The sequence below is a fragment of the Hyperolius riggenbachi genome, chromosome 5, assembly GCF_040937935.1.
Source record: "Hyperolius riggenbachi isolate aHypRig1 chromosome 5, aHypRig1.pri, whole genome shotgun sequence".
Taxonomy (NCBI): Eukaryota; Metazoa; Chordata; class Amphibia; order Anura; family Hyperoliidae; genus Hyperolius; species Hyperolius riggenbachi.
The window spans coordinates 398,341,971-398,356,454 of record NC_090650.1 but is presented as its reverse complement, the minus strand read 5'-3'; the positions used below and the strand labels follow the sequence as shown (position 1 = coordinate 398,356,454).

Sequence of the window (14,484 nt, the reverse complement as noted above, 5' to 3'; positions counted from 1 at the left end):
GTTTGCCCAGAAGTAGTTGGGTCAGCAGTGGAGGAATGAATCTCATCTCATATGCTCGATTGTGTGGATTACAGATAACCTATTAAGCATTAATCTCAATGATTGTGTTATCAGGTTGTCAGTCAGCTGAGAGCTTCTTGCACAGAAATGTCAGAAGAAGAAATCGCTAAACTTGGCGTGGCTCTCTTTAACTGTCAGGCTGAGGTGGAGGGCCGCAAGACTTACCCCTGTACCGAGGACATGGTGAGTATTGGTGTTTGAATAATACTTTCCAGTGATTTTCTGCTTATGCTTTGTAGTTACAGCGGCATTATGACCTTCTGCTGACGATGGACTGGCAATTCTTTTAATCTTATGAATACAAGACAAGGTTCCCTTCATCGTATTAAAACTTGTGACCAATTTCCATTAGCCACAAACTGTCAGTTTTCCGATTTCAGTTGTATGCTGCAGTTTTCCACAGCATGCATCTAAATCCCGATGTGTGGCACAGCTGCTGTATATCTATATGGCTGCAGACTTGCAAAAGACGTGGCACTCCAGTGAAACTGGACCCAATTCGAGATGTACAAACCCCATTGGTTCACGGGTGGGTGGACAGGGGAGCTTACTAGACTGTGTATGATGTGTCCATTTCAACAGGTGTGCAGCCCCACAACATTGTTTAGCAGACTGCAATCTGCCATGGCGGATTTCTAAATGGCTGGAAATGGCTTTCTCTTGTTGTTTTTTGGTTTTTTCATAACACAGGATGCCACTTTCTTGCTGTACATTTAAACTTCGTAGAAGTGGCCACTTGGAGCCACCTCTTTCAAGAATCTAACATGTGTACTGGCACTCCATTGCATTGCCAAAAGATCCGCTGGGCCAAATCTCCTTGGCAAGAACATTGCACCCCTCTTAATCCTGCCTGCCGGAAGACCATCTGTCCACCCCCCACCCCCATAGAAAATGAACACATGGTGTGGTTGTTGCCTAGTGATGCCTCTGTACCGCATTTAGCCTCATGCTGTCACCTGAGGGATTGAGTACCGATCCTGTGGGTGTCAGTCGTTGTGTGTGCACATCTTCATTGTAGACTTATTCAAAGTGTTTTTAAAGCAAACCTGACGTGAAAATAAACTTATGAGATAATGGTATGTGTAGTACAGCTAAGAGATGGAACATTAATAGCAAAGAAAAGTCTCATACTGTTTTCCAGCACAGGAAGAGTTAAGAACTTCAGTTGTTATCTATGCAAAAGATCCCCAGCTTGAGTCAGACAGTCCTGTTTTCTGAAACACTTAACAGTGAGAGGCAGCTTTAGATAAGGTTTTACTGCAGGAAAGTTCAAAGTGTAAGGTTTACAGTTTAAAATAGTGTAGTTTGTAAACTGCAAATATGACAAAATGATGGAATGTTATAAAAGCTATATAACTGAAAATACTACTAACGTTCTAGTATCCGTACTACTCATTCAATTCATTATATCATAAGTTTTTGTTTTATGTTTTTTCGCTTCAGGTTTGCTCTAAAGGGAATCTGAGCTGGGGATACGTAAAGAAAAAAAATTATACATACCTGGGGCTTCCTCCAGCCCCATCTGCTCTTATCTTACCTACGCCGCCATCCTTTGCTCGCAGTTTCGGAAACAGGGTCCTGTCACTTGTGACAGTCATGGCCAGCTACACAGGAGAAGTTGCGCCCTCTACGTATCTCTCCAGCGGCTGCTGGCAACACAAACAGCGCACTTTTACGCTAGACTGAGTCGGACTGACGGAAGTGATGGGACGCGGTACCAGAGCTGCAGACATCGGAGGACGGCGGCAGGGGAGCGATCCAGGCGGATGGGGCTGGAGGGAGCCCCCAGGTATGTATAAAATCTTTACTTTTTAGTTCTGGTACACTTTAAAGAAAGGAGACTGGTACCTCTAAAGCCCATGTACTTTTCCTTGGAATACCAGGTTTTGTTAAACTCCCTTGTTTATGAATTTTTTTTTTTTATTTATTAGTCATGATTTGCTATGATGCTGATCGTTTGATTATGCCTGATGCAGTTTTTTTGATCAGACCCTTGCAGACTGCACCTCCTCCATGGACCCGGACACGTGGAACGCTTACCATATTGTCAGCAATCGGGCACGATCTGTCTGTTACGCTACCCGGCAACTCCACTTCCGCCGCCGGACAGAGCTGACAGTAAACACGCTGGTGCACACGGCTGTGAGTCAGCTGGAGGCCATGAAAATCCTGAAGGTAATAATGTGTGATTTTTATTTTTTATTTATTTTTTTCACTTTAAAGGGAACCTAAACTGAGGATATGGATTTTTCCTTGTAAAATAATACCAGTTGCCTGACTCTCCTGCTGATCCTGTGTCTCTAATACTTTTAGCCACGGCCCCTCAACAAGCATGCAGATCAGGTGCTCTGACTGAAGTACGACTGGATTAGCTGCATGCTTGTTTCAGGTGTGTGATTCAGCCACAACTGCAGCCAAAGAGATCAGCAGGACAGTCAGGCCACTGGCATTGTTTAAAAGAAAACCATCCATATTTCTCAGTTTAGGTTCCCTTTAATTACCTTTTGGCTCTTGTATTGGATAAGGCTTTGTTTACACTTTGAATTGTATTGGATGAGGCTTTGTTTACACTATGAATTGCAAGCACTGAGTGATTTATTGAGCTTTCTTCAGGGCTTGTTCACACTGCAGGCTTTTTCGGCTTTTTTTCGCCCGCCTGCTGTTTTTCAAAACGCCCCCCGACCGCGTGGCCAATGAATGTCTATGAGAAGGTTCATATCAGCGCGGGTTGTGCGTGGTGTGGTTAGGAAAGTGGTGTTACATTTTCAGGGCGATTCCGCCTCAATGGAAGGTATAGGAAAATCGGCGAACGTGTACAAAAACGTGCATTAAGGCGATTACATTCGTGTTGAGAATAAATACATGGAATTCTTTTCCGAGTCAGAGTTCACTACCTGACTTACTAATAAAAAAAAAACTTTTAGAAAACCGCTAGATTCACACAGTGTTAGACCAAGCACTCCAATGGAGATAGGAGTGTGCTAAAGCTGATATGACCCCGATGCCCAAGGATCGCCGATTCCAGAAACCAAGATCAGCAGCACCACTCTTGAAGAAATGGCTCTTTATTCAGACACATCATTAAAATCGCATGCCAAAAAGTTCTTAAAAGCAGCCCATGTGATTTTAATTGTCTGAATAAAGGGCTATTTCTTCAAGAGTGGTGCTGCTGATCTTGGTTTCTTAGAAAACCGCTAAGCACAAAAAGGGATCGCCCACCCAAGCACCGGGAATCAGGGAAAAAAGACACCTCAAAAAAAACCAACGCGGAGGGACATGTAAACGGAACGCAATATGAACAAGGCCTGAAAGCACTTTTCCCTGCGCTTTGAGCTTAGAAAAGCGCTTTTCTAATTGCTTTTGCTGAGCGATTGAGATTTTCACTTCCTATTTATTCTTAAAAGCGCTTGTTAAGTCGCTATACAAAGCATTTTTTCCGATTTCCCTATACCTTCCATTGAACCAAAGCGCTCAGAAAATGGTAAAGCAGCGCTTTTGAAATCTGAAAGTAATCAGAACACTCATAGGATAGCATTGCACAAGCGCTTTTAGGGCAATTTCTACAAACGCTCAGTGTAAAAAAGCCTTACTTATGTAGCCTTCAGTGGAGAGCTTATCCTGTAGATAGTTTGTCCACATCAACAAGGCATTAAAGGACCACTGCAGCAAAATAAAGTAAGTAGTTAAAATCTGACAGAACTGACAGGCTTTGGAGTAGTCCATCTCCTCATGGGGAGATTCCCATGGTTTTCTTTGTTTTCAAAAGAATGTCCTGAGCGTCAGTTTAACTGCTGAAATAGTAGGACGCCGGCTTCCCTACTCACATGCACACTACACTCACCTAAAGGATTATTAGGAACACCTGTTCAGTTATGCAGTTCTCTAATCAACCAATCACATGGCAGTTGCTAAAATGCATTTAGGGGTGTGGTCCTGGTCAAGACAATCTCCTGAACTCCAAACTGAATGTCAAAATGGGAAATAAAGGTGATTTAAGCAATGTTGAGCATAGCATGGTTGTTGGTGCCAGATGGGCCAGTCTGAGTATTTCACAATCTGCTCAGTTACTGGGATTTTCATGCACAACCATTTCTAGGGTTTACAAAGAATGGTGTGAAAAGGGAAAAACATACAGTATGCGGCAGTCCTGTGGGCGAGAATGCCTGGTTGATGCTAGAAGTCAGAGGAGAATGGGCCGACTGATTCAAGCTGATAGAAGAGCAACGTTGACTGAAATAACCACTTGTTACAACCCGAGGTATGCAGCAAAGCATTTGTGAAGCCACAACACGCACAACCTTGAGTCAGAATTTGGCGTAAATAAAATAACATAGATCCATTATGCGTTGTTACCACTGTGCAGGCTGGTGGTGTAATGGTGTGGAGGATGTTTTCTTGGCACACTTTAGGCCCCTCAGTGCCAATTGGGCATTGTTTAAATGCCACAGGCTACCTGAGCATTGTTTCTGACCATGTCCATCCCTTCATGACCACCATGTACCCATCCTCTGATGACTACTTCCAGCAGGATAATGCACCAGGTTACAAAGCTCAAATCCTTTCAAATTGGTTTCTTGAACATGACAATGAGTTCACAATACTAAAATGGCCCCCACAGTCACCAGATCTCAACCCAGTAGAGCATCTTTGGGATGTGATGGAACGGGAGCTTCATGCCCTGGATGTGCATCCCACAAATCTCCATCAACTGCAAGATGCTATCCTATCAATATGGGCCAACATTTCTAAAGCATGCTTTCAGCTGCTTGTTGAATCAATGCCACGTAGAATTAAGGCAGTTCTGAAGGCGAAAGGGGGTCAAACACCGTATTAGTATGGTGTTCCTAATAATCCTTTAGGTGAGTGTATTTTGGCAATAAGACTTGACAGCTGACGTTCAAGAAATGCTTTTGAAAACAAAGAAAACCCTGAGCATCCCCCATGAGGAAATGGTCTAGTCCTTGACTAGTTCCTGAATACAGCCTGTGTGCGAAACCTTCTTCATAATTTCCTGCTATTTATTGAAATCCCATTGCACCACTGTATACAGCACTTTACGATTCTCCTTTTTCCCATGGGGACCTTGTGATGAAATAGCGATTGGAAGAATGCATGTGATTCTAAAATCAAAGCACAGCCAGTGTGTACAGGCCTGAGTCCTGTGTTAAACATGAGGGAACGTGGATAAATGATTTACTTTCAGACCACTCTGGATTTGGACACAGTGGTTGTTTTCAATGTGCTTTTAAAACTTTTTTTTAAAGAAAGCCATAGCTCAGTTAATATAATTGTTTTATACATACCTGGGACTTCCTCCAGTCCCATGTGCACGGATTGCTCCCACGCTGCCGGAGAGATAAGTAGAGGGTGCACTTTTTGGCACAGACAGGCCTCGACTGACTGAAGTTTCAGGACCCGGTACCGAAGAGGGAGGAGACTGAAGAAGGGGACATGGGAGAGATCCGTGCGGATGGGGCTGGTACACTTAAAACTACTTAAAACCGTTTATACAATATTGTAATATTTAAATGGATACTGTAGGGGGGGTCAGGGGAAAATGAGTTGAACTTACCCGGGGCTTCTAACGGTCCCCCGCAGACATCCTGTGTTGGCGCAGCCACTCACCAATGCTCCGGCCCCGCCCCTGGTTCACTTCTGGAATTTCTGACTTTAAAGTCAGAAAACCACTGCGCCTGCGTTGCCGTGTCCTCGATCCCGCTGATGTCATCAAGAGCGCACAGCGCAGGCCCAGTATGGTCTGTGTCTGCGCAGTACACTCCTGGTGACATCAGCGGGAGCGAGGACACGGGCGTGCAGGCGCAGTGGTTTTCTGACTTTTAAAGTCAGAAATTCCAGAAGTGAACTGGAGGCGGGGCCGGAGCATCGGTGAGTGGCTGCGCCAACACAGGATGTCTGCGGGGGACCATTAGAAGCCCCGGGTAAGTTCTACTCATTTTCCCCCGACCCCCCCCCCCCTACAGTATCCCTTTAACAAAAATATGAAATGGAAAAAACAGTATGGATTTTGTTCATTGAGACAACTTTGTATCGCACTATTCTTCTAGTATTTTTTAGTATGGAACAAAGTTTACATACACTTGATTGTGAGAAGGAAGTAGTTAGTAGTACCCTGGATTACATTCTAGCTGAGAATTGTGGCTTTGTTTTGATTGATGGACAACTGAGGTTCCTGAGGCCACTAACCAGTAAGCATTTCCCTTGTGCTGGCAGAATGGGCAGGAAGAGCTGAAGGAACTGACTTCAGAGTCCCTGCAGAAGGTGCTGAGCAGCCAGAGCGATTTATTAAGCCAACAGGAGCAGCTGCAGGACAACCAGGAGAAGATGGAGACCTCAATCAATGGCAATCTGGAGATGCTGGCAGAGGAGAAGGCTTTGATTGCCAGTGGACACCACCTGGTGGCCCAAATGATTGAGGGCATCACGAAGAAAATGGGTATACATTGTTCAAATGACACCAAATTTTCTTTCTAGGAAAACTTCCCTGCATTCTAGGAAAAATTTGTAAAAAAAAAAAAAAAAAAATTACATCTGTAAATGCACACCTAGGTCAAGCATGTTTGCACTTGAGAAGATGGTACAGAGTTTAGAAACACGCAGTGTTGCATGGTCTTGCTCCTCCCCTTTTCTTATATAAAGCAGGAACGCTTGGCTGAGGGTACAGTCAGTACCTTTAATGCTTAGAGGGTGGTTGGATGGCGCTCGCTCATTGCATTGCATGTGGAATTCCCACTCATGCATTGTGATTATACATGTTAGTGAGCTCGGAAATGTCCCACAATGCATCACTGCAGAATATCCAAATCGTCTCTGTCCCTGATAGCTAAACACTGCTCCAGGACCGCTGAAATGCAGTCATGTGTCAGCTTGTGAATTGTATAGAGCAGGCATGGGCAAACTTGGCTCTCCAGCTGTTAAGGAGCTACAAGTCCCACAATGCATTTGACTTTATAAGTCATGACTGTGGCTGTAACTCTTGCAATGCATTGTGGGACTTGTAGTTCCTTAACAGCTGAAGGGCCAAGTTTGCCCATGCCTGGTATAGAGCCACAATAATCCAACATGCATACAGACTGTTTCAGATTGGTTGATCCTCATCAGTGCATGGCATGGATTAATATGGCTCTATGGGGTACGACTTGAAACACTCAGAGTACTCAGCAAGCTCATAGTGAACAAGAACTTGTAGGGGTGTATAAGGGACTGAAAGAGACCAAAAAGCCTCCTTACTAAAATATCATCAAATTCAGTGTATCTGACCAGGTTTTTGTTTTTTTCCCTTTTATTCTTGCAGAGAATGTGAGCGGTCATCTGATGGAGCAAGACAGTGAACTTCAAGAGGGACACAAGGCTATCCTGGCTGATCTTTCTGAGGTCCGAACCAGATCTCATGAAGTCTACTCCAAAATAGGTGAGGTTTATCCAAGTCTTTGAAACTTTGATTCACAACTGATCCATTTCAATATGCTGTCAGTGGAGACCTTGCTCTGCTAGTTACATGACACAAGGCCTTAGAGGGAAATTGCTATGCATTTATGATCACCGCCACATTTATGTAGATCTGTACAGAGTAGATTGAACAATTCATGTCCCTAAACTGTCTCCTAGGACATTGGCCCACAGGAGTGATTGTGATGAGGGAAACTGCAATGGTGGGTCCTGCAGCATTTTTCGAGTGATTCTGCGCCTATACGAAAGATAGGAAGACTGCAAAATCGCTTTTCAATCGCTTTACAAAAGCAATTTTACTACCCGAAGCTACAAAGAAGAAATAAATAAAAATCACCAATTGCAATTGCTCAAACGCAATACAACTAAACTAAAATCCCTTCTAAAAGCTTCAGAAATTGCTTCAGCAATCTCTGTTCAAAACTGGTGCAAAAAACACTGAGTGTTTGCAATTAGTGCTCTGTAGTGGGTGCATGGCCTTAGAGAAACACTCAATCGAATGTATTTACTTCAGTTTGGGGCCTAGATTAACCAATCAGCCTACAAGTATATTTTTGGAAAATAGAGAGAAACCAAAATACCCGGAGGAAACCATGCACACACTCCATGCAGAGATTGTCGTCCTGGCAAGGATTCAAATCAGGACACTTGCAATGCGGTCATGTGATATCCACTGAGCCACCTTTCATGTAGACTCTTTTCCACTGCACATGATTCTTTTTCACAGTTTACCAATCACAATGGGGCAATTTAGCATTCGAATGGTCAGGGTGGGTTCTAGCTACAATGTGGACCTGGGCAAAAGTAACTTCGGGGGGTCCCCCTGACATCCCCCTTCCAACCAAATCATCCCAGGGCCCCTGAGCTGGCTGACAGGCCCGATCCAATCACCTCCCTTCCCCCATCACATAATATCATTAGTTGTCCCCTAAAAAGCATTTTTGGGTTCCACTTCCCATTCACCTTTTCCTATACAGAGTAGACACACATCATCCCCACTGTCAATGGTCACCGTGGCTGGAGGGGGAGAGGTACTTTGGGGGGCCCCTACAGGCTCTGGGGCCCTGGTGCAATTGCCCCCTTTGCCTCTATGGAAGCTCTGAGAATTGATTCACAGTTCCCACTGGTGCGATGTGATGTCACTGGAGTCATAATTGTATGTTTGGTGCTCCTGTGCGTCTGTCACATTCAGTACAACTTAATGAAACTAAATGGAACTTTAACATGGCACCAAAAATCAGATAGCAAATGCAGAGGAAACACAGCCTCCAAAGATCAAGCCATACCAGTTTCTGCTATAAATAAGGAAAAGCAGTTGAGTGTTGTACCGCGTTAGCCATTGGAAAAAGCGGGAAGTTTTGAATCAGGAGGATACCATTTATTGGCTAACACAGAGGTAAATAAAAAGTAAGCTTTCAGCTAAGAAGTCTTTGTCTGAGTTGGTTCATGTATATGCACAGGAGCCAAGTCCGACAAAGGCTTATTAGCTGAAAGTTTACTGCTTATTTATCCCTTAGCCAATGAATGTTATCATCCTGATTTCAAAACTTCTTGCTATAAATAAGGAGAAATGCAGAGAAAATACGATTGCAGTTTTAATCTTCGTTTTACAATTTTGCAGTAGAAAACTGTCCATATGAGTGGAGATGGGGAAAACCTCAATTAATTGTTTTCTTTATTTTATGGTTTACTTACTGATGGCATATTTTTTTGGTAAGGTCCTGAGCTTTTCCGGTACTAATTTTGTGCCATATTCTCTGTGCAGAGTCAAACCTGGCCCTCTTCCTGTCCTATCAAAACAAAAGTGCCAAATACTATGACGGGCTGATGGAGAAACTTCACCGTATGAACCAGAGTCTGACCACAGTGCTGAATGTCATGGACCTCATGCACCGCAACGTGGAGCACCGGCTCAGCTACATCCAGGGCTTCATCGGCTGGGCGGGTGAGTGTGTGCCGTACCACTGTCCCTATTGTAGTGAAATAGTCCTCCTTTCACCTAAAGAATATTGCAAAAATGAAGCACTTCATTCCTTCAGAGGATTTTCCAACCCTTGTTCATGCCTTCATCACCTTGCTGGACTATAGCAATGCTCTCTGTGCAGGCCTTTAGAGTAAAGATCTACGCTGCATTCAGCTAGTACAGAATGCTGCCGCAAGACTGTTAACAAGTCAACCCCCTCATTGCCATAGAACGCCAATACTTTGCTCACTACACTGGCTACCCATAAAATGGAGAATCCTTTTAAAAATGTATTCTATTCAAATCCCTACATAACCTAGGCACCGGATACTGGAAGGATTTGTTGAAGCTGCGTCACACCTCCCACAACATCAGATCAAAAGGATCCAATAACTTGACCACTCCCAGTCCAACTAAAAACGTTTAAAGCCAGAGCTTTCTGTCATGCTGCCCCAAACCTGTGGAATGCCTTGCCAAACTTAATCAAGACATCTCCAACCCTGGACATTTTTAAATCCAATCTGAAAAGCCACCTGTTTAGTCTGGCATTTATGATCACATAACTTTTTCCCCTGTACACATCACTGTGTACTGATCTGAGACAAGCTCATGCACTTTGGATCCTACGGGAGAAAAGCATTTTACAAATGTTTAGTTGTCTTATTGTGCCGTTACGACTATGGCAGAACTTTTCTCATGACTTGCAGGTCAGCGGGAGTGCTGCTAAGGTTTCTGTGGCATATAATTTGTGGCCCTTCTGCGTCCCCAGCCAGAGGCCCCCTCTTTTGTAATAGGTAGCCAAATGTGTCTTCCCCCTCCCCCTACAGGAGGTAGTACTCCTGTATAGGTAGGTAGCCAAAGGTGCACCCCCATTCCATTATAGGTAGCCAAGGTGTCCTGTTCCCCCACCACTGTATGGACACTGACGTCAGTGGGGGTATGTAGCTTGTTGATGCATCCTCATCCCTAACACTCACAGAACTGCAGCTCGGCGGTGACCCAAGAAGAGTAGCGCGCCGTTACAGTGCGGCACACTTGAAATGCAGGAAATGACCAATGACCTCACTTCCTGATGTAAAATGTGCATATAAAACAGTGTTTGTCGGGGCTTTAACCCCAGAATGTGATATGGGGGAGTGTTCATGTTTACTTCCAGGTAATAGGACAGTCCAGGTGTTGAAAATGGGTAACAAGGGCTCTTGCTCTGTACAGCTAATTGCTTGTGCAGCAAGGTTTTCTTTTTAACCAGCACAAGTTAAAAAACATTGGAGCTCTGCAAAACACTTTCTAAGAATATTCAGTAAATGTTGTTTCACTTTCAATCTGCAATACTATTGCAGGAGCGAATCTAAACGCCATCTACACCTGCGTGCTTCATGGAGCCTACTTCCTGCTCCTGGCCCTGCTGATGACCTTCCTGCAGACCCCTGGTTTCTCCCGCGCTGTCCTGCTGGTCCTCATCGTCATCAATGCTCTGTCAGAACTCAACCAGCAACCCTCTCTGGGATTCCGGTCCCTGACCGTCCTTCTGGTGTGTACCGTGACCGGTGAGTACAAAGGGTTGCCGCCATCAACCATGCACTTTCTTGGAGGACACAGAATAGGCTACTAATGTTTAAAGAGAACCTGAGATGGATGGTATGGGGGTATTTATACTTACCTGGGGCTTCGTCTGACCCCATTAGGTGCTTGGGCTCCCTTGCCATCCTCTGCAGCCGCTCCATTCTCTTACAATCGCTCTCAGTAATCTGGCCACCCACGCTCTTCAGCGCATGCGCTCTGGAGCACGGGAGTGCGGCAGGGGTGTATGGCCAGCCCGTGCATGCGCAGCAGCGCACGACTGGCCAGATTACCGGAGGGATTTATTAGGGAACGGAGAGCATGGTGAGGGACCACACACACCTAATGGGACTTGAGGAGGCCCCAGGTAAGTAGAAATACCCCCATACTGACCATCTCAGTTACACTTTAAAGAGGAACTTTACCGAATATAAGTTAATAAACATTACTTGTGTTTGTTTTTTTTTTTACAGCATTACTTCATAAATGAGTCATTGTTTGCCCATTGTAAAATCTTTCATCACCCTGCTCTACATTCTTAAATTTATCATAGATAGTGACCTCTTTACTGCTGGTAAAATGCATCACTGTGGGATGTTTTGCTACTAAATGAGTAGAAACGCCTGGTTTCCCATGGTCCTCTGCGGCAGAATTCTGTGACATCGTGGCCTAGGCTATGGGAGAGGTTTAAAGGGCAACTGAAGTGAGGTATGTGGAGGCTGCGATATGTATTTGCCTTTAAGCAATAGCAGTTGCCTGGCAGCCCTGCTGTTCTGTTTAGTTACAGTAGTGTCTGAATAAAACCAGACACAAGCATGCAGCTAATCTTGTCAGATCTGACAATAAAGTCAAACACCTGATCTGCTGCATGCTTGTTCAGGGTCTACGGCTAAAAGTATTAAAGGCAGAGGATCAGCAGGAAAGCCAGGCAACTGGTATTGTTTAAAAGGAAATAAATATGGCAGCCTCCATATTCTCTACAGTTGCCTTTTAAAGGATACCTGAATGAGAGGAATACGGAGATTGACATATATATATTACATTTTAAACAATTGCCTGGCTGTCCTGCTGAACCTCTGCCTCTTAAGCCGCATCTACACGAGTAGATGCGGCCGCGATGCTCCTTATCAATCGAGCCGCTGATGCGGCTCGATTGATGAGATCCGACAGGACGGATCTCCGCACCGCCGATTCCCTGCTCGCTCCCCGCGAGGGGACAATGGCAGGGAATCGTGTGGGAGATAAGCGGCGCCGGCGGGGACGAGCGGGCACGAGCGGGGAATCGAATGCGGCGCGGCAAGCGGGGACGCGGCGGGCACGCGGAAGAGGCGATCCGGCGGCTAATCGAGCCGCCGGATTGCTACAATGTCCCATGGTGTAGATGGGGCTTAAAGGTGATCACACACCATACAATTTTTTTAAATATCTGTTCAATGTTAAAAATTACAATCCGTTTACAATTTGACGGATTATAACATTTCAAAAATATGACCAATTTACCACACATATATGTCCAATTATGATAAAAATGATTGGAAACTCCAGCAGTCCGGATCGATAATAATTGAAAGAAAGAGGGAAATCAGTTTTTTCAGTCGAATTAAAAAAAGTTTTCTATTTTTTGGGGGAGAGCGATCATATTTATCGAATTGCTGTAAAATCAGATCATTTTATTGTAGTGTGTGTGTGTGTGTGGCCACTTAAAGACTTTTTAGACATAGACCCTGAACAAGCATGTCGATCAGATGATTTGAACAAGTTTACAAGGTTTACAACGTGTACAAATTAATCAAACCTGTTAAGGTGGCCACACACGATACAATAAAATGATCCGATTTCACGGCAATTCGATAAAAATGATTGGATTGCCTGAAAAAATTGAAAGCTGCTTTTTTCAATCGACTGAAAAATCCGATCGGATTTCCTGTTATTTTTTTTTGTTTGTTTGTTTGTTTGTTTTTTCTATTTTTATCGATCTGGAATGCCAGATATTTTTCTTCAATCTTTCTAAAGATTGCATGGTGTGTGTGTTTGTCAATTTATTAATATACACACCCTAGCAATTTTCTCAGTTTCCAATCAGTTTTATCATAATTGGGGAAAAATTGAACATAGGTGTGTGGTACATCGGTCATATTTTTGAAATGTTACAATCCGTCAGAAAAATTTATTGCAATTTTTAAATTAAACAGATATTTAAACAATTGTATGGTGTGTGTGTGTGTGTGTGTGTGTGTGTGTGTGTGTGGCCACCTTTAGAACCATCTGATCTGCATGCGTGTTCAGGGTCTATGGTAAAAAGTCTGAGGCACTGGATCAGCAGTAAAGCCAGGCAGGGCTCGTTTCCACTATAGCGAATCCGCATGCGGGCACTGCATGCAGATTCGCATACTCAATGTTAGTGGATGGGGCTGTTTCCACGTGTGCGGCGGCGTTTTTCGGTGCGGGAAAAATCTGAACGACAGGGTCGTCAGATTTCGCGTGCGTCAGGAATGCAGGCGAATCGCCGCTAATGCATTCAATAGGGAAATCGCATGCGGCTTTGTCATGCGGATTTCCCTGTGATTTCGCATGAAAGGCAATGGAACTTTACACAGGCAGTGACATGGTTAAATTCGCCTGGCTCCTTGCCATGCGAAATCGCATGCAAAATCGCGGGTAAATCCGCATGGGGAAACGCAGCCGCATGCGATTTCTTCAGCGGTGGAATCCAGGGGATTCCGCACCGCTACAGTGGAAACGAGCCCGCAATGTGCATTGTTGAAAATTAAATAAATATGGTAATCTTTGCACAGCTGATAGTGAACCAGAAGGTTCTTGGTTTGCTGTTTGAGCTCAGAGGGTTTTAGTTTCAAAGGTTTTTATTGAAATAAGCAGATGATTGCAAATTCGCATTTCAGAAAGCCCTTAACATAGGACAGTACAGTACATAAACAATATAGAATGGGTATTGGTACAATTTGGTCATGGCATTAATAGCGGTACACAGGAAAGTACAGTTGGTTGGTTGCATACAGTCAATACATTTGTAATTGTATTCAGGAGTAGGACAGGGTGTCTCTGCAGTAGTATAGCTAGAGGTCAAAAAGAAAGGGCACAGGAGCGAAGACCCAATGTATGAGAGCAAGAGAGCCAGGGCTGCCAAGTCCTGGTGAAGGCAAGTGTATTGTCATTAATTATGGCTAGAGTTCGTTCCGAGATTAGGATGTCACTAATAATATGATCTGTAAGATCCATTGACAGTGTTGTTTGCCTCCATTGGTGAGCTATGTGTATTCTTGCGGCTTTAGCTATATGTTGGGAGAGCCTATGTTGGGGGAAGTTCCAACCCGGTGGCTTGTCTCCCAGTAGTAGAAGTAGGGGGTCTGGTGAGAGAGATTTTTCTAGGGCCGTACTTAGGATGGGTTTTGCGTGGTCAGTGCTGCCAACTGGTG

The 14,484-nt window shown here is 44.3% G+C and overlaps 1 protein-coding gene across 2 annotated transcripts in view; it reads left to right on the top strand.

Annotated features, from left to right (window-relative positions):
* LOC137517853 (protein brambleberry-like) overlaps positions 1–14,484 on the top strand; it is a 42,197-nt gene that overhangs the window by 11,772 nt on the left and 15,941 nt on the right. For both annotated transcript variants that reach the window (XM_068234918.1, XM_068234917.1), the window contains exons 2-7: positions 115–243; positions 2,050–2,235; positions 6,292–6,514; positions 7,373–7,489; positions 9,293–9,472; positions 10,831–11,037. In XM_068234918.1, coding sequence (XP_068091019.1) covers positions 115–243; positions 2,050–2,235; positions 6,292–6,514; positions 7,373–7,489; positions 9,293–9,472; positions 10,831–11,037 — 1,042 coding nt within the window. The remainder of the gene's footprint in view (positions 1–114; positions 244–2,049; positions 2,236–6,291; positions 6,515–7,372; positions 7,490–9,292; positions 9,473–10,830; positions 11,038–14,484) is intronic.